Raw genomic sequence first — 18,402 nt, forward strand, 5'->3', positions numbered from 1 at the left:
TTTTTTTTTGGTATGAATCTCAATAGAAGGCATTCACAAAGTTGAAACATTGCCTCTGCTCTGCACCAGTGCTCACATTACAAGACTTGCAACAACCATTTGAGATCGAGACAGATGCCTCTGACTATGCTATTAGGGCAGTCCTTACTCAAGAGGGGCATTCAATGGCATATCATAGTGAGACACTTTCAGACACAGTCCAGAAGTATCCCACTTATGACAAAGAGATGTATTCCATTGTGCAGGCTTGCCGACAATGAAAGAATTACATTTTGGGGAAGGAAATGGTCATTCACACAAGCCACCGACCCCTGCAATTCATACAGATACAAGGGAAGTTGTAGAATGATCACCATAAAAAGGGCAACACCAATAATGTTGCAGATTGCCTCACCCGACCACCGATCATGGCATTAACCACCGTGCTCAACTCTTGTAGGCACGAGACTTCTGATTGTCCACTTCTCTACAAAAGTGACCTAGAATTCGTCCACACATACCAGACGCTTTTGGAGGGTCAGCAAGTTCCAGATTTTCACCTCCAGGATGCCTTATTATGCCACCTGGGACACCTTTGTGTTCCTTCAAGCAAGCGTGCCAAGATGATTTGGGAAGAACATTATAGTCGGGCCGCTAGGCATTTTGGGGTTGAGAAAATGGTGGCAGTACTGCAGAAGTATTTCTATTGGCCAAATCTTCGACAGGATGTTGAGAAGTACATCAAATCCTGCACTGCCTGTGCCATTGCCAAACCGACCATCAAGAAGCAAGGCCTCTATACTCCGCTACCTACCCATAGTCGATCTTGGGAATCCATCTCCATGGATTACATGTCAGGCCTTCCTTCTACTAAGCATGGCAACGACTGTGTTTTTGTGGTCATCAACAGATTCTCAAAGATGGCCATTATGGTTGCCTGCAAGAAGAATATCAAAGCGGAAGCCACGACTAAACTCTTCTTTGAACGAGTGTGGGTACACTTTGGGATACCATAGTCTATCATCTCATATCGGGACAATAGGTTCCTCACTACATTTTGGTCCAGTCTCTAGTCGATGCTGGACACCAAGCTCACTGAGTCCACAACTTTCCATCCCTAAACTGATGATCCAGACTTAAACAGGAACGCAACAAATTACAGAGATAACCATAAATACAGAGATGAGATAACCATAAATACAGAGATGAGATAACCATAAATACTGAGATGCAGCGGAAATAATACTTAATTTCATTACTGCAAAATACTGAAATATGCTTACAAACAGGTATGGAAAGAAATCAGCTAGGGCGATGGTAGCTTATCTCTGAGAAGAGATGTGGCGGCTACATGCCTCTGAACTGTTCTCTACTGTATTACAATGAGGCTTGAAGGCCTATTTATTGTTGAGAAACAATGGAAAACCCTTCACATCCCAAAATCTAACCCTAGAAGATGAAACACCAAATTGTGGGCCCCGTTTGGGTAAATTGGTACATCAATTTCCGGGGTCGTAACTTTGGCATACGATCTCTGTTTGACGTGTACGATAGCTCGTTAGAAAGATCTATCCGAGTACTACCACTTTGGGAGGCAACATCGATCCATGGACCCATGTTGCCCCAGATTCCCAAAAAAACGTCGTTTAGGGCCTCAAAACGGCTCCGGAAGTTCAGGACCCGAAAAACTGCTAAAAATAGTAAACTGTGCTATAATTTAGGAAACTGAAAAAGCTGAAAGAGACAGTTGTGGGGGTCCAAATGGGATAGGTGGGTGGCCACCAACATCCACCTCGATCATTCCTCCCCCCTTAGGAAGCAATGGTCCCCATTGCGTTGAGTTCCTCCATCTGCTGAACTTGTCCTGCAATCTTTGATGTGTCCAGTAATGGTGGGAAGCATGGTCGACGATGGTCCATATTGAACACTTGGTGCAGGCAAAGGAATGGAGGAATGATGTGCTCCAAAGTATTGTTCCCCATAGCCTTGGTATTGCTATAAGGACCATGTCGGATTGGTCTGAGCTTCTGATGGGTTCTGGTAAGGCGTTCTCTCTGCAGATGCAACCAGACTTTGTTGCCCACCTGAAACTTGTGTGGTATCTCTGTGGGTGAGGAGAAGTTGTTCCTGTGTTCTGTCATGACCGTATCCCTTTGCTGTTGCTGCTGCATGGAGGTAGCAATGATCTTCCCCTTACTTTGGGAGTGAACTAGACAGATAAATTTCTTGGTCTGTGAGATGAGCTTGCTGCCTTTCTTAGCAGTGATCAAAGATGTGGCAGTGGGTGGGGCTACCTCTGGTATCCTATATAATGAATTACTCAAAGAAATAATGACAACATGAGGCCTTGACTCATACACAGCATGTCACCTCCACAAGTATGGTTGGCCTAATAATACATCACAAACATCCAGAGGTGTAACATCACACAATACCTCGTCTGTGAAGGGCTTGATGCTGTAGGGAAGGCGGCACTGCTGGCGAACTTTGAGATCTCGTCCTTCATGAAGCCACCCGATACTGTACGGCTGGGTGTGGTGTAGTCGGTAGGCCCAACCGCTTCATGACCTCAGCTGAAATAAGGTTCTTTTGGTTGCCACTGTCGACAATGAATTGCAGTGGCGAACCCTTCACCCACATCTGTGAGTGGAAAAGATGCTCCCCCTCTTTTGGATTTGCTGGCTCATTTTTCTGGATCTTGGCGGTGGCAACAGTGGCGCTAGGATCCGTATCAATGATTTGCTTCCCCTTTCCATTCCCCTTGTCAGGTTCTGGCTCAGGTTCGAAACATGCATCTGATTCAAAAGCCTTCAACTCGGCCACCAGCGACTGCTTGGTCCAACACTCACTTGTGTTATGAGTGGGACTCTTGTGAAACTCACACCACTTTCCTGTGTCCTTCTTCGGCTTCGTGGTGTTGTTCTTTTCTTGCGGCTTCGACGGGTTGTCTTGGGTCACCCACTTTGGCTTTGTCCTTTGGGCTTCGGATTTGCAAATCCAAAGTCTCGCTTCTTCTGTTTGAACTTTTGCTCGATTTTGACAGCGTATTGGTATGTTGTGTTGAGTGAGGAGATGTTCAAGAACCCCATCTCTTCCTGGATGTATCTGTGTAGGCAGCCGCGGGATTTGAGTACCAGATGCAGCTCAGAATATTTGATACCCAACTGTGTGCGAAGGGTATGAAAAATGTTTGTGAACTCCGGCACATCTTGGTCTCGTCCCTGCCGCAGCGTGGTCCATTTGATGTATTTGTCTTCATAGCTTCCGACAGGGTAGTACTGCTCCTTGATGGCATCCCGGAAGTCATTCCAAGTGGGTGCGGCTGAAAATAATGAGCCTGTACTTTCATCCTTCTGCTCGCAGTAGGTTTCCCACCAGTCCTTGACGTGGGGGGCTGCTTTGAGAAGAGCAAAAACAATCTTTTTCCGACTTGAAAATTCGTGAACAGAAAATACCCATCTAGCAGATTTAACCATTTATCTACGGCATCTGCGTCTATTTGACCCTCGAAGATGGGGATTCAAAATTAACTTGTACCTAGAAGGGTGTGGCATTTCCAGAGTCGTTGTTGGAAGCCGATGCGTCGCCTCTGGGCAGCCGCTGAAGGATCTGCGCAAAGCTATCCATCATCGCGTTCCTTTGCCGCTCGAGCGCTTCTTCGAGAAAGATTTTGATAGGATCTCCTGCCCCCTCGTCTTTCTTCTCATTCGCCATGAGAGGCTGTCAGGATTTGCGAGTCTGGTCTTGCAAAGGTTCGACCAGTTCAAGCCCTAACTCCTTATATCCCAACCTCATTGGGGACATGCAAAGAAAAATAGAGAAAAAGCAGACCGCTCTGATACCACTGATCCGGACTTAAACAAGAACGCAACAAATTACAGAGGTAACCATAAATACAGAGATGAGATAACAATAAATACTGAGATGCAACGGAAATAATACTTCATTTCATTACTGTAAAATACTGAAATATGTTTACAAACAGGAATGGAAAGAAATCAGCTAGGGCGATGGTAGCTTATCTCTGAGAAGAGATGTGGCGGCTACATGCCTCTGAACTGTTCTCTACTGTATTACAATGAGGCTCGAAGGCCTATTTATTGTTGAGAAACAATGGAAAACCCTGCACATCCCGAAACCTAACCCTAGAAGATGAAACGCCAAATTGTGGGCCCCGTTTGGGTAAATTGGTACATCAATTTCCCGGGGTCGTAACATTGGCATACGATCTCCGTTTGACGCGTACGATAGCTCGTTAGAAAGATATATCCGAGTACTACCACTTTAGGGCCTCAAAACGAGTCCGGAAGTTCAGGACCCGAAAAACTGCTAAAAATAGTAAACTGTGCTACAATTTAGGAAAGTGAAAAAGCTGAAAGAGACAGTTGTGGGGGTCCAAATGGGATAGGTGGGTGGCCACCAACATCCACCTAGATCAACTGATGGCCAGACAAAGGTCGTCAATAGGATGATCGTACACATTCTACGCATGTACAACTCAAAGCATCCACGCATGTGGGATGAGAGTCTCACCTATGTCCAACACAACTATAATCGGCCTCTTCACAGCTCGACTGGCCACAACCCTTTTCAGGTAGGCTTGGGATTCTAGCCATTATGTCTCGTTCATGTGGCCATGCCATTTGCAGCTACTCAAGCAGATTTGGCTCATGTCTAGTCCGAAACCGATAAGGCAAACATCTTCATTGAGCACATCCAACATATCTGCCAGCAGGTCCACGACATTCTGGATAAATCAAATTCCAAGTACAAGCAGCAACATGATCAACATCGGGTGCCAAACAAGTTTCAGGTGGGCGACAAAGTCTGGTTGCATTTGAAAAAGGAACACCTTACCGGAGCCTATCGGAAACTTAGACCACTCCGATATGGTCCTTACACCATTACCAAGGATGTGGGAGATAATGCATTTGAGCTCAATGTTCCCCCATTCCTTGGCCTATACCCAGTGATCAATGTGGACCGCCTTCGACCATACTTCCCACTATTGCTAGACACATCAAACATTGTAGAACAACTCACACCTACAGAGTTAAATCTAGATTGTATGGAACAAACCACAACTGATCGGATCATGGACACACAGATCAAGCACACTCGCCAACAGAAGATCCAATTGTATCGAGTTGTCAAAGCAGGCCAACTCCTTCACCAGGGCAAGTGGCTCACTAGGGACCAAGTTCAGCAGAAGTTTCCTCATCTCATGGAGAAACTCAACGCAATGGGGACCATTGTTTCCTAAGGGGGGAGGAATGATCCAGGAGGATATTGGTGGCCACCCACCAATTCCACTTGGAACCCCACCATTGTTTCTTTCGGTTTTTCAGTTTCCTTAATTGTATCACAGTTTACTATATTTAGCAGTTTTTCAGGTCCTAAACTTCATAGCTGTTTTGAGGCCCTAAACAATGTTATTTTGGCAATCTATTGCCAGGGATTTTTTGATAAAATATTCTCTTCTATTGTAGTCCTCATAGATATCTTTCTAACGGGGTATCATGCGCGTCAAACGAAGATAATATGACCAAGTCGCGACCCCAGGAAGTTGGTTGTCTAACTAACCCCAACGGGGCCCATAAAATCTTGGCGTTACATCTCCTCGGGTTAGGGTTTTGGTTGTTTAGGGTTTGATATTATTGTTCAATAATAAAAAGACCCTTGAGCCTCATTGTAACACAGTTCAGAGGCATGTAGTTGCCACATTTCTTCTCAGAGATAAGCTACCATTGCCCGAGCTAGTCTTATTTCCATTCTGTTTGCAAGCATATTTCAGTATTTGATATTAATGAAATGAAGTGTTATTTCTACTGCATCTTTTTATTTATGGTTATATCTATAATTTGTTGCGTTCCTGTTTAAATCCGGATCAGAGAGCCTCATCTTGGCTCTTCTAAGTTTTCCTGAGAGCATAGTTTTGCTCTTTGTTGTTGCCTTTTAAAGGGTCGTCTCTTCAATCTGTGAGGGGAGAAGGCGAATAGGAATTGCTCTCTCCTTCCACTAGCCTAGTCTGATATCATAATTACTATCAGTAAACTCTTTTGACTCCATTTCACCCAAATCGCATCACAAAAAAATATGTTAGGTAATGGCTTCCTAAGTTTGCAAGTAACTTTGGCTTTAAATTTGGCTAGGTTAGGTCATGGATTTTGAAAATAGGCAAGCAAGTTTCTTCTCTCAAACCAAGGATTTGTAAGGTTGTCCCTCCTTCAATGGTTTTTAATTAAATTTTAGTTAAGATTCAACCATTCATGGTTCTCCACGTTGGTATAATAGTCACAATTAATACTACAAAAAACAGGGGTAAAATAAGGGGATGTTAGAAAACCCACTCCTTTAAAGAAACACCATCCTCAATGTTCTATAAGATAGAACAAAAACAAGAACTAAGCTTTATGGCAATAGCCCTTACATCAAAAACATTTTCCCATGTCCTGAAATTTATGTCCATGGCATGTAGTTCATTGTCCTTAAGGATTCCACAAGGAACAAGCTTAGCTCATTTCTTTCTAGGACACACCCAATGCATTTTTTATCCCAATGAGTATGCACGTGAATCTTTGAAAACTAGTTTATTCAGGTCACCCCTTCCTTGCAGTCACACACCTTCCAAGTTAAATCATCCTCTTGTCTTCCTCCCTAGTCCCTCGGGTGATCCATTCCTTAGAAATGCTTCCTCACATAGGAAGAGTCTTGATGGAGTCTCACATCTAAGGCATGCCTCTGGATTTATCTAACAACACAACACATTTGTCACAACATATCTCATGGTGATCAATACATATCACAGGGTTCCAGTGTCATCACTATAACTTAGTACCTAAGGTCTTTAGCTTCCTACGCTTCTGGTGCGCCACTCTGATATTACTTGTAATCAACATCATATATCATTGTTGGACAATTCAATAGTTCGCCTATATCACAAGCATCCAGTTATCACGGGACTAATCAATATAATTTTAAAATCAAATTAAATAAAAATTTCAACAGGTAATTATTTAAATCGATATTTATCTTTATGGTTATTCTTTGTTTCATTTGTCTCCACGGGTAGCAAGTCCAACTCGTTGTCTTCCCTAAGTAGGACCCTTCATACTCACATCCCAGTGAGCCCTTATATTTCTTCTCCCATAAGTTACTCACCCTTCCAAGCCCATATATTAACCCTCATTATGGCTAGTCTACCTATACAAGGGTTTTCCTACACAGGCCTTCATTAGATACTCACCCTTTCGGCCCTAAGAAACCCGCATTCTAAGAAGTCTACCTATACAAGGATTTTCATGCATGGGCCCCCATCAACTACTCACTCTTTTGGGCCTAGGGAACCCTAATTTTGAGTATTCTACATGTCCAAGGGTCTTCCTACATGGGGTTATTGTTAGATTCTTATAGCCAAGTCTCAATCTTGCATGCTCTATTATATTGTGCATGGAGTCTTATGGCCAAGTATCGTTCTCGTGTACTCCACTGCACTGCTCATGGAGTCTTATAATCAAGGTTTCAGTTATGACTTGTTCCCAAGAGGTAATTAGAGGGTCATGGGGCTACCATGTTACCACAACAATCTTCTTCCTGAGCTCCTTGCTCCATCATTTTACCTATGTCACAACATTCAATTCTCATGAAATATACTCAAAATATTCAAATCAAAAAAAAATAATTCTCCAAATGCTCTTCATTAAAAAGCCAAGTCTCATAAACATGAGAATTTTAATCATGTTGTTGGGCTCTGTTGCAGGTGGTGATATTTGGCCATGGTGGCTTCTATCTCACACCTAATTCTACCACTATTCTTGTAATTTGATCTTTCAATCAGCCAAATAACTGCTAGTACTCAGACATGTGACCTTTTTCATTGCAAAGATTCACAATATCCTAAAGTGGTCTTAGAATATTGCACATTTAATAATTCTATAACCTCTATTTGATTTCAAATAGATTGAAATGAAACCTATCATAACATCATATATGTGCATCACACTTATTCTAAACATTTCATAATATAATCGAACTTTTATTCTAGCAACCCAAAGCGTTAGAGTTGAGAGATAAATATTTTTAAATTCATAGGTAATTTAGTTCTCTATTTTGTTTTGCATGCATTATTAAAGTAATTCCAATCTTTCCTATTGAAGGCTGCATGTGTTAAGCATCCCCCTTCTTGAGCATCCATACAATACATGCACTGACTTTGAAGCAAGATATATGAATTTCAAGGCTATGTGTGTTAACCATCCCCCTTCTTGAGCATCCATACCATTTATGCACTGCTTCTGAAGCAAAATATATGAATTTCAGCTTAAAGGAATTCTTACCCAATTCCTTTCCTTTACCATTTTAGCTTATTGCTTGCCTCACTTACTTGGCTACCATTACAAGCACTTTCAGCCAAAACGTTTTGAAGGAGTCCAACTAGCTTGTAACATACATGTTACTACAATATTCAATTGTCCTTGACATTCTCTCAACTTTAAATATTAGTCACATCTCTATCAATTTAGCTGCGTACAATTTTGAATGAAAATTTCCTAAAAGTAATTGCATTAAATACCCACTTTATGAATTCTAACATTGTCCTATCATTTTTAAAGTTAAATTTTAGCCTCAATTGTTTTCAAATATTTACATGATTAGGCTCATGAGCCCAAGCATATCATATGCACAATGATAGTGGTAGTTAATAACAAAATATCATTCTTTCACACTTTCCTCATGGATATTCAAGGTGATATGGAATCTTTTTTGGTAACCTTGTTGCATTACTCAAAAAATAACAAGTACTATACTATTCACACAGTACTAATATTTATAACTATTATTAAGAATATTCTACAATATTTTATGGAGGCTAAATTCTTATTGTTCATCTAATAATTATTATGTGGATATACTTGTCTATTTTGGAATAGGGCATCCAAAATCTTAATTTAATTATCAATAATTATTAGGTAGAATGTAGGGATTTAAGATCAATAAAATATTTTAGAATATTCACAGTAATATACACAAATCAATGTTTGAGATTTATCTCTAAAGTAGTTACGATCTTTTTATCCTTTTAATTAAATTGATTAATTGAAAAAAATGTCATATGAACAAGTGTTATATGGAGTGAGTTATGGCTTTTTGGGCATGTGGTATGCATAAGGTATGGTATTGGCCCATATTATTGTAACAAGGCCTATTTATAGATTAAGAATCTTTATGGTAAAATGGAAGCAAATCTCCATGTCTAAGAATTTTGTTCCATTTGTTTAATATATATATGTTTAACTTATATATTAATTATTTTAATAATAATAATAATAATAAAAAATTATAATTAGTTAGTTTTTATGAATTTTTGTTTAACAACATGAGATGTATCATGAACTAAGTCTTATATATTTATTATGAATTTATGTTTATAAACTAAGTCTTATATATTTATTATGAATTTATGTTTATAAACTAAGTCTTATATATTTATTATGAATTTATGTTTATAGATATTTACCAGTAATTTAACTTATATTACAACATTAATTCATAATTAAATTAAAATTCCAAAAAAACTATTCAAAAACTTATTGATATAATTAATAAAAAAATATAATATTATCACATTTATATTTATTGTTTTTTATAAATAATTTTTAAAATCTATATAATTGATAAAAAAATAAAAATAAAAATATATATATAAATTATTTATCTCAAAAACGTGGTTTAGAATCTCGACATCATATTTAAAAACAAAGACATTGTTTGATACTATAGCAACTTTTTTAAATAAAGAATTCAAGTTACATTTATTAATTTCCTTTTATTGATAAAAAACTCCTAAGAAGAAAAAATAAAAACCTTTGTTAAATACAAAATTTCAAAAAATTATAAGATAGTAACGATTACGGAGTATATTGTTCTAAATTAATACATAAAGTATCATTTGGTAATTACGCCGCAAGGCGTTCCCTCTGAGAGGAACTCCCCTCTGTGTCGTGGTGTCTCGTTATGGGCCCTTAGATCGATTGTTAGACGATGGAATAAACTCCAATCATTAGATCATCGGCCTTTTTAGAAACCAAGCGTCAGCGAAGAGAGGCCAAGCGTCTGTGGATGGATGAGAGAGGACAGCAATCTGAGGCGCCTCGATCCCCTTCGATCTGAACATCAGGGAGCTCTATGAAGCGGATCATGTCCCTTGACAAAGATGGCAGGGTGTGGTGAGGAGAGGCGTCCATCCATTCGGCGGTGAAGAAGGTGACAGAAAAGCCATGGTACATAGTCAGCCGAATATTCACACCAGTTCTTCACTTGATTGCTCTACTTTGTGGTCACTCATTTCATGGCTCCTCGGCATTCTCGTTCTCTGTTGGTGAAAGCTTTCTTATTCTTTATTCTTATTCTTTCCACTACAGCTACCTGGGTGCTTTCAACAGCCATAGCCAAATCAGTGCCCTTGCCCCCTCTCTGGTTTAAGAACACTAATGGGCAGTTCAAAATTTTGCAGGTATACCTACTGCTATGCCATGTTGTTGTTGCAACCATTCTGAAATGTTTACACATTCCTTTTTATTGTTTAATAGGTGTTCAAACAGAAATGCTGTAACATTTCGTATCTCCCTCTCTTTCTTTGATGTATGAATTGCAGTCTGAATTTGGGATATGAATTCCTTTGGGTTTTTTTGGCAGGTGGCAGACATGCATTATGCAGACGGTCAAAGCACGAAATGCTTGGACGTGTTTCCCAGTCAAGTTTCCACATGTTCAGACCTCAATACTACTGCTTTTGTCAAGAGGATGATTAAAGCAGAGCAGCCAGATCTTATTGTTTTCACAGGTATTGATTTTAAATTTTGAATTTATAGCATAGCTCCAGAAGCCCTTGTACTGGAAGAGTTTGCACTCTATTTAGAGTCCAGCTGATAGGATTTTACCGTTCACCTCCTTTTTGGTAGAGGGATTGATTGGGAAAGTTCATTAGGTCACACAACCACGGAGACACCATGATCCCTCAAGTCCTCAGGCTGATTGACCCACGAGGGAAGATCCATTCCAGTCTACCTACTGCTATGCCATGTTGTTGTTGCAACCATTCTGAAATGTTTACACATTCCTTTTTATTGTTTAATAGGTGTTCAAACAGAAATGCTGTAACATTTCGTATCTCGCTCTCTTTCTTTGATGTATGAATTGCAGTCTGAATTTGGGATATGAATTCCTTTGGGTTTTTTTGGTAGGTGCAAGACATGCATTATGCAGACGGTCAAAGCACGAAATGCTTGGACGTGTTTCCCAGTCAAGTTTCCACATGTTCAGACCTCAATACTACTGCTTTTGTCAAGAGGATGATTAAAGCAGAGCAGCCAGATCTTATTGTTTTCACAGGTATTGATTTTAAATTTTGAATTTATAGCATAGCTCCAAAAGCCCTTGTACTGGAAGAGTTTGCACTCTATTTAGAGTCCAACTGATAGGATTTTACCGTTCACCTCCTTTTTGGTGGAGGGATTGATTGGGAAAGTTCATTAGGTCACACAACCACGGAGACACCATGATCCCTCAAGTCCTCAGGCTGATTGACCCACGAGGGAAGATCCATTCCAGTCTTGGTCTGAACCAGCAGCACAACTAGCAACGTCAATAAAAGAATAAAGAGAACCCGAGGTGCCCTTGAAACCCATTTAAGCTTGCAAACAGTCTGTATTCCATCGTTATAGGAGCATGGCTCTTGTTTCTCTGAATCAGTCGTCATTATCTCCTGCCACGCAACATATAAAAACCTGGGTATCTCCATAAAAACATTAGCTAGAAATCACAAATCTCCATAGCTTCTTTGAACGATCAATAAACATGAAACCCATGCAAACAAAATCCCCGTATTGCACTCTATGGTATGATACCCATTCGTCAAACCCCTGTTATTCTGATGGTGCAGAGATGTATTTGTTTGTTTTAAAGGGAAGTTACAATATATTATTTACATTGAAACGGTCTGAATTCATAGCTTGAGACGTGAAGCAAGGCGCTGTCTGCTGAGAACGGAGAGAAATCGAGGCGGGCAGACCAAATTAAGTCCGCAGGTGGCGGGTGCCTATATTGATGTGTTCATTTCCATGAATTTTCAGATTCTTTGAGATTCACTTCTGCATTATCGGTTGCACTTGCTGTTTTATTTGTTGTGATTACGGCTGGTATTGTGATTGTAAAGTTGTTCAGTGGCACTGTCAAAGCACCAATATTGTTACCAGATATTGTGGATTTTACTTCGTTCTTGAAGCTTTTCACTGTGGTACCAGTTATTGTGACTGCTTACATCTGTCATTACAATGGTATGGATTATTTTCCTCCATCTCTGGCCCTGCAGTGTAGTATCATTATGTTATAATGAATTGTGATGTCTTTGTGCCATGCAGTTCATTCCATATACAATAAACTTGAGGACCCTTCAGAAATGCAGTCCATTGTTCCCACATCATTGGCATTGTGCTCAATTGTATACACAAGTACAAGCTTTTTTGGCTTTCTTCTATTTGGAGACCAGACCATGGATGATGTCCTGGCAAATTTTGACACCAACTTGTGAGTTCCCTACAGTGTTGTGCTGAATGACATTGTTCGTGTGACCTATGTTATACATCTGATGGCGTTCTTTCCTCTCATTTTTTTTGCCCTAAGACTTAATCTTGATGGGCTTGTCTTTCCAGCGAAAAAGCATCTTGTTTTGGATAATAAGTGGTTCATTTTGATCACTGCTGGGTTAATTAGAATCGTTTTCCTTGGGCATCATTCATACCAGGTATCTGGGATGCATTTCAATTCACAGGGGCCACAGCAACAGTTTGTATTGGGTTCATCTTCCCAGCTTCCATTGCTCTCAGGTAGAAAAAAAGTTGTTTTTCATTTCTGGTTTCGTCTTTCACCTTGCTTGTATGTAACTTCTAACCTCAATTATTTTTTCATTGCAGAGACACCCATGGAATCTCAACCAGGAAGGACATATTCATCGCATTGTTCATGATTTTTCTGGCAGTAGTTTCAAGTTCAATTGCTATAGTGAGTGACATTAATTCTTTGTTCAACAAAAAGGAGGAAGGCCCTCCACGATCTTGAGAATGATTTTTTATGAGGAGCAGGTGGTGCACATACATATAAAGATTATTTGGAACAGGACAGAGAAAAGAACGCTGATTTGGGAATTTGCTTGTAGAATTGTGAAGAGTGGATAAACTTGTGTAAAGCCTTGTATCATCCTGCCATGGTTGGTCGGCCATCTAGTTAAAGATACTACTGTATTTGTAGTTGTAAACATTGAAAAGGAATATAGTTGATCTCGCATCAATGATTGAGCGATTCAACTAATCATGCATGAATAGTTGAGACCCTGTCAAGCAGAAGATTGAAGGTCTGGTTTCTGTCAATAATACTCAACCGCACATAAGTTTGAGGTGCGCCAAAATGCATCCCACTGTGTGTGATGATCCCATTGCTCTTCAATAACTTATCACAATCTTCATCCTCCCTTCCTTCACATTTTAGCCCTGCAAAAGCTACATTGATACAGACAGCCAGAGTAAGAGTAATTAGTCCATTTTGCCAAGTATTTTCATTTCAACCATTTAAAGTAGAGACATCAACTCAGTTCCACCATTCATTGATGTCTCTACTTCAACAGACAGATAGACTCATTTGAAATATACATACCTTACAGCTATTAGGGATTTACATGTCTAGAAACTGTTGTAATTATATGAGGGGATTCAACATATCTTGGGAATGTCACACACTGATGGCATCTACTTAACGATTTGTATGACTTTTCATGTTGCCCTCTTAGAAATGGCATATGGAATATACATTCAAGGATGTGGATCATGGGTTATTCCTTAGGAGTTGTGATGTTCAAATCTTGATGCCTATATTGATGTGTTCATTTCCATGAATTTGCAGATTCTTTGAGATTCACTTCTGCATTATCAGTTGCACTTGCTGTTGTATTTGTTGTGATTATGGCTGGTATTGTGATTGTAAAGTTGATCAGTGGCACCGTCAAAGCACCAAGATTGTTACCAGATATTGAAGATTTTACTTCGTTCTTGAAGCTTTTCACTGTGGTACCAGTTATTGTGACTGCTTACATCTGTCATTACAATGGTATGGATTATTTTCCTCCATCTCTAGCCCTGCAGTGTAGTATCTTAGAGTTCATTAGTTGAATTTGCATTTAAAATTATGTTATAATGAATTGTGATGTCTTTGCGCCATGCAGTTCATTCCATATACAATGAACTTGAGGACCCTTCAGAAATGCAGCCCATTGTTCGCACATCATTGGCATTGTGCTCAATTGTATACACAAAAGTACAAGCTTTTTTGGCTTTCTTCTATTTGGAGACCAGACCATGGATGATGTCCTGGCCAATTTTGACACCAAGTTGGGAGTTCCCTACAGTGTTGTGCTGAATAACATTGTTCGTGTGACCTATGTTGTACATCCGATGGCGGTCTTTCCTCTCATTTTTTTTGCCCTAATACTTAATATTGATGGGCTTGTCTTTCCAGTGAAAAAGCATCTTGTTTTGGATAATAAGTGGTTCATTTTGATCACTGCTGGGTTAATTGGAATTGTTTTCCTTGGGGCATCATTCATACCAAGTATCTGGGATGCATTTCAATTCACAGGGGCCACAACAACAGTTTGTATTGGGTTCATCTTCCCAGCTTCCATTGCTCTCAGGTAGAAAAAAAGTTGTTTTTCATTTCTGGTTTCGTCTTTCACCTTGCTTGTATGTAACTTCTAACCTCAATTATTTTTTCATTGCAGAGACACCCATGGAATCTCAACCAGGAAGGACATATTCATCGCATAGTTCATGATTTTTCTGGCAGTAGTTTCAAGTTCAATTGCTGTAGTGAGTACCATTAATTCTTTGTTCAACAAAAAGGTGGAAGGCCCTCCACGATCTTGAGAATGATTTTTTATGAGGAGCAGGTGGTGCACATACATATAAAGATTATTTGGAATAGGACCGAGAAAAGAACGCTGATTTGGGAATTTTCTTGTAGAATTGTGAAGAGTGGATAAACTTGTGTAAAGCCTTGTATCATCCTGCCATGGTTGCTCGGCCTTCTAGTTAAAGATACTACTGTATTTGTAGTTGTAAACATTGAAAAGGAATATAGTTGATGTTGCATCAATGATTGAGCGATTCAACTAATCATCCATGAATAGTTGAGAGCCTGTCAAGCAGAAGATTGAAGGTCTGGTTTCTGTCAATAATACTCAACCTCACATAAGTTTGAGGTGCACCAAAATGCATTCCACTGTGTGTGATGATTCCATTGCTCTTCAATAACTTATCACAATCTTCATCCTCCTTTCCTTCACATTTTAGCCCTGCAAAAGCTACATTGATACAGACGGCCAGAGTAAGAGTAATTAGTCCATTTTGCCAAGTATTTTCATTTCAACCATTTAAAGTAGAGACATCAACTCAGTTCCACCATTCATTGATGTCTCTACTTCAACAGACAGATAGACCCATTTGAAATATACAACCTTACAGCTATCAGGGATTTAAATGTCTGGAAACTGTTGTAATTATATGAGGGGATTCAACATATCTTGGGAATGTCACATACTTATGGCATCTGCTTAACGATTTATCTGACTTTTCATGTTGCCCTGTTAGAAATGGCATATGGCATATACATTCAAGGATGTGGATCATGGGTTATTCCTTAGGAGTTGTGATGTTCAAATCTTGATGCCTATATTGTTGTGTTCATTTCCATGAATTTGCAGATTCTTTGAAATTCACTTCTACATTATCAGTTGCACTTGCTGTTATATTTGTTGTGATTACGGCTAGTATTGCGATTGTAAAGTTGTTAAGTGGCACTGTCAAAGCACCAAGATTGTTACCAGATATTGTGGATTTTACTTCGTTCTTGCAGCTTTTCACTGTGGTACCAATTATTGTGACTGCTTACATCTGTCATTACAATGGTATGGATTATTTTCCTCCATCTCTAGTCCTGTAGTGTAGTATCTTAGAGTTCATTAGTTGAATTTGCATTTAAAATTATGTTATAATGAATTGTGATGTCTTTGCGCCATGCAGTTCATTCCATATACAATGAACTTGAAGACCCTTCAGAAATGCAGCCCATTGTTCGCACATCATTGGTATTGTGCTCAATTGTATACATAAGTACAAGCTTTTTTGGCTTTCTTCTATTTGGAGACCAGACCATGGATGATGTCCTGGCCAATTTCGACACCAACTTGGGATTTCCCTACAGTGTTGTGCTGAATGACATTGTTCGTGTGACCTATGTTGTGCATCTGATTCTGGTCTTTCCTCTCATTTTTTTCCCCTGAGACTTAATCTCGATGGGCTTGTCTTTCCAGCGAAAAAGCATCTTGTTTTGGATAATAAGAGGTTCACTTTGATCACTGCTGGGTTAATTGGAATCGTTTTCCTCGGGGCATCATTCATACCAAGTATCTGGGATGCATTTCAATTCACAGGGGCCACAGCAACAGTTTGTATTGGGTTCATCTTCCCAGCTTCCATTGCTCTCAGGTAGAAAAAAAGTTGTTTTTCATTTCTAGTTTTGTCTTTCACCTTGCTTGCATGTAACTTCTAACCTCAATTATTTTTTAATTGCAGAGACACCCATGGAATCTCAACCAGGAAGGACATATTTATCGCATTGTTCATGATTTTTCTGGCAGTAGTTTCAAGTTCAATTGCTATAGTGAGTGACATTAATTCTTTGTTCAGCAAAAAGGTGGAAGGCCCTCCACGATCTTGAGAATGATTTTTTATGAGTAGGTGGTGCACATACATATAAAGATTATTTGGAACAGAACAGAGAAAAGAACGCTGATTTGGGAATTTGCTTGTAGAATTGTGAAGAGTGGATAAACTTTTGTAAAGCCTTGTATCATCCTGCCATGGTTGCTCGGCCTTCTAGTTAAAGATACTACTGTATTTGTAGTTCTAAGCATTGAAAAGGAATATAGTTGACCTCACATCAATGATTGAGCGATTCAGCTTATCATCCATGAATAGTTGAAAGCCTGTCAAGAACAAGATTGAAGGTCTGGATTCTGTCAATAATACTCAACTTCACATAAGTTTGAGGTGCACCAAAATGCATCCCACTGCGTGTGACGATTCCATTGCTCTTTAATAACTTATCACAATCTTCATCCTCCTTTCCTTCACATTTTAGCCCTGCAAGAGCTGCATTGATACAGACGGCCAGAGTAAGAGTAATTAGTCCATTTTGCCAAGTATTTTCATTTCAACCATTTAAAGTAGAGACATCAACTCAGTTCCACCATTCATTGATGTCTCTACTTCAACAGACAGATAAACCGATTTGAAATGTACATACCTTACATGACATGCATAAGTACCAGTCAAACTCCAAGCCATTGAGTACACACATGCACACAAAAACAAGCATACACATACAGACCCAGAGAAACAGAGTACAAGGTCTGCCAACATTCAAGTTACAAGTGAGAAAGAAGAGGTAGCACAGCAAATTGCATATAATTGTAAAAGAATCAACATTACTTACCCAATCCGACTTCCTGCATGACCTGTACTTTTAAATACCGTGAACAGCATAAGATCTTGATCTGCAGGAGCAGTGATAGGGGTGTAATGTGGCCAGTAATAGGCTAAATCGTAGAGAAAAGTGGATGTTGGGTTCAAGCAAGCTAGTAATGGAAGAGAATAACAAAGCTAAAAAGTTGTGAGGTAAGAGACAAATGAATGTAAAAAAAAATAGAACTAATACAAAACTAACTGACCTGAAAGAAATTCAGTGTGAAATCTTAGTGGGAATGCCAAGATCCATGGATTAGATCTGGTGAAGTCTTTTATCGAAAAAAGGGTTTCAAATCAATTCAAAATTGAAATACGGAGGCTGAGGAGAGAGTGCCAGTCTAGATCTAGGTGGGAAGGTATACTCCAGAGGAAGCAAATCTGAACTTCATTAAAAAAAAAAAGTAGTGAGTGATCCATTTAGCTTAAAAATAAATAAAATTCAATGAAGAAACAAGTCTAAATCAATACTCTGAAAAAAAATGATGTATTTCTAATCCTCTCAACAAACGAACCTAGTTGACAAATGCAACAACCTGAAAAGAAATTAAACCAAAAACAAATGATAATTAGAGAATACAATTACATTAAGGGAAAATGACTTACTTTGCTGCAGTGGCCAAATCTGGGTTTAATTTTTTTTATCTCACGTAAGTAACAGAGATTATTTCTCTAAGAAACATTATGGTTTCATTGACAACAAAAAGAGGTTGGTGGAGAAATGTATTATTTACCAATAAACGAGAAACGTGTACAGAATCACATTATTGGTAACTTAACAACCAGGTCGATG

General features: G+C 39.2%; 1 protein-coding gene and 2 pseudogenes across 1 annotated transcript; all 3 read left to right on the forward strand.

The window, feature by feature from the left end:
* The first annotated feature begins 11,231 nt into the window (after window positions 1-11,231).
* LOC149176344 (amino acid transporter AVT6A-like) lies at window positions 11,232-13,249 on the forward strand (annotated as a pseudogene).
* Window positions 13,250-13,919: 670 nt separating this feature from the next.
* LOC149176345 (amino acid transporter AVT6A pseudogene) lies at window positions 13,920-14,951 on the forward strand (annotated as a pseudogene).
* Window positions 14,952-15,676: 725 nt separating this feature from the next.
* Window positions 15,677-16,754, forward strand: LOC149176346 (amino acid transporter AVT6A-like). The gene is made up of 4 exons (XM_089421444.1): window positions 15,677-15,704; window positions 15,788-15,991; window positions 16,107-16,339; window positions 16,659-16,754. The coding sequence occupies exons 1-4, from the start codon at window positions 15,677-15,679 to the stop codon at window positions 16,752-16,754; spliced, it is 561 nt and encodes a 186-aa protein (XP_089277570.1).
* Window positions 16,755-18,402: the final 1,648 nt, after the last annotated feature.

Source organism: Pinus tabuliformis, chromosome 4_1 (genome assembly GCF_031772625.1).
Source record: "Pinus tabuliformis cultivar Carrire ecotype Pingquan chromosome 4_1, CPIR1, whole genome shotgun sequence".
NCBI classification, from domain to species: domain Eukaryota; kingdom Viridiplantae; phylum Streptophyta; class Pinopsida; order Pinales; family Pinaceae; genus Pinus; species Pinus tabuliformis.

Bases quoted from the DNA above. Each gene is read 5' to 3' on its own strand.
- LOC149176346 (XM_089421444.1), top strand. From the start codon at position 15,677: ATGGCATATGGCATATACATTCAAGGAT. The intron at 15,705-15,787 runs GTGGATCATGGG...ATGAATTTGCAG, and splicing joins TGGCATATACATTCAAGGAT to ATTCTTTGAAATTCACTTCT. The intron at 16,340-16,658 runs GTCTTTCCTCTC...TTTTAATTGCAG, and splicing joins ATGTTGTGCATCTGATTCTG to AGACACCCATGGAATCTCAA.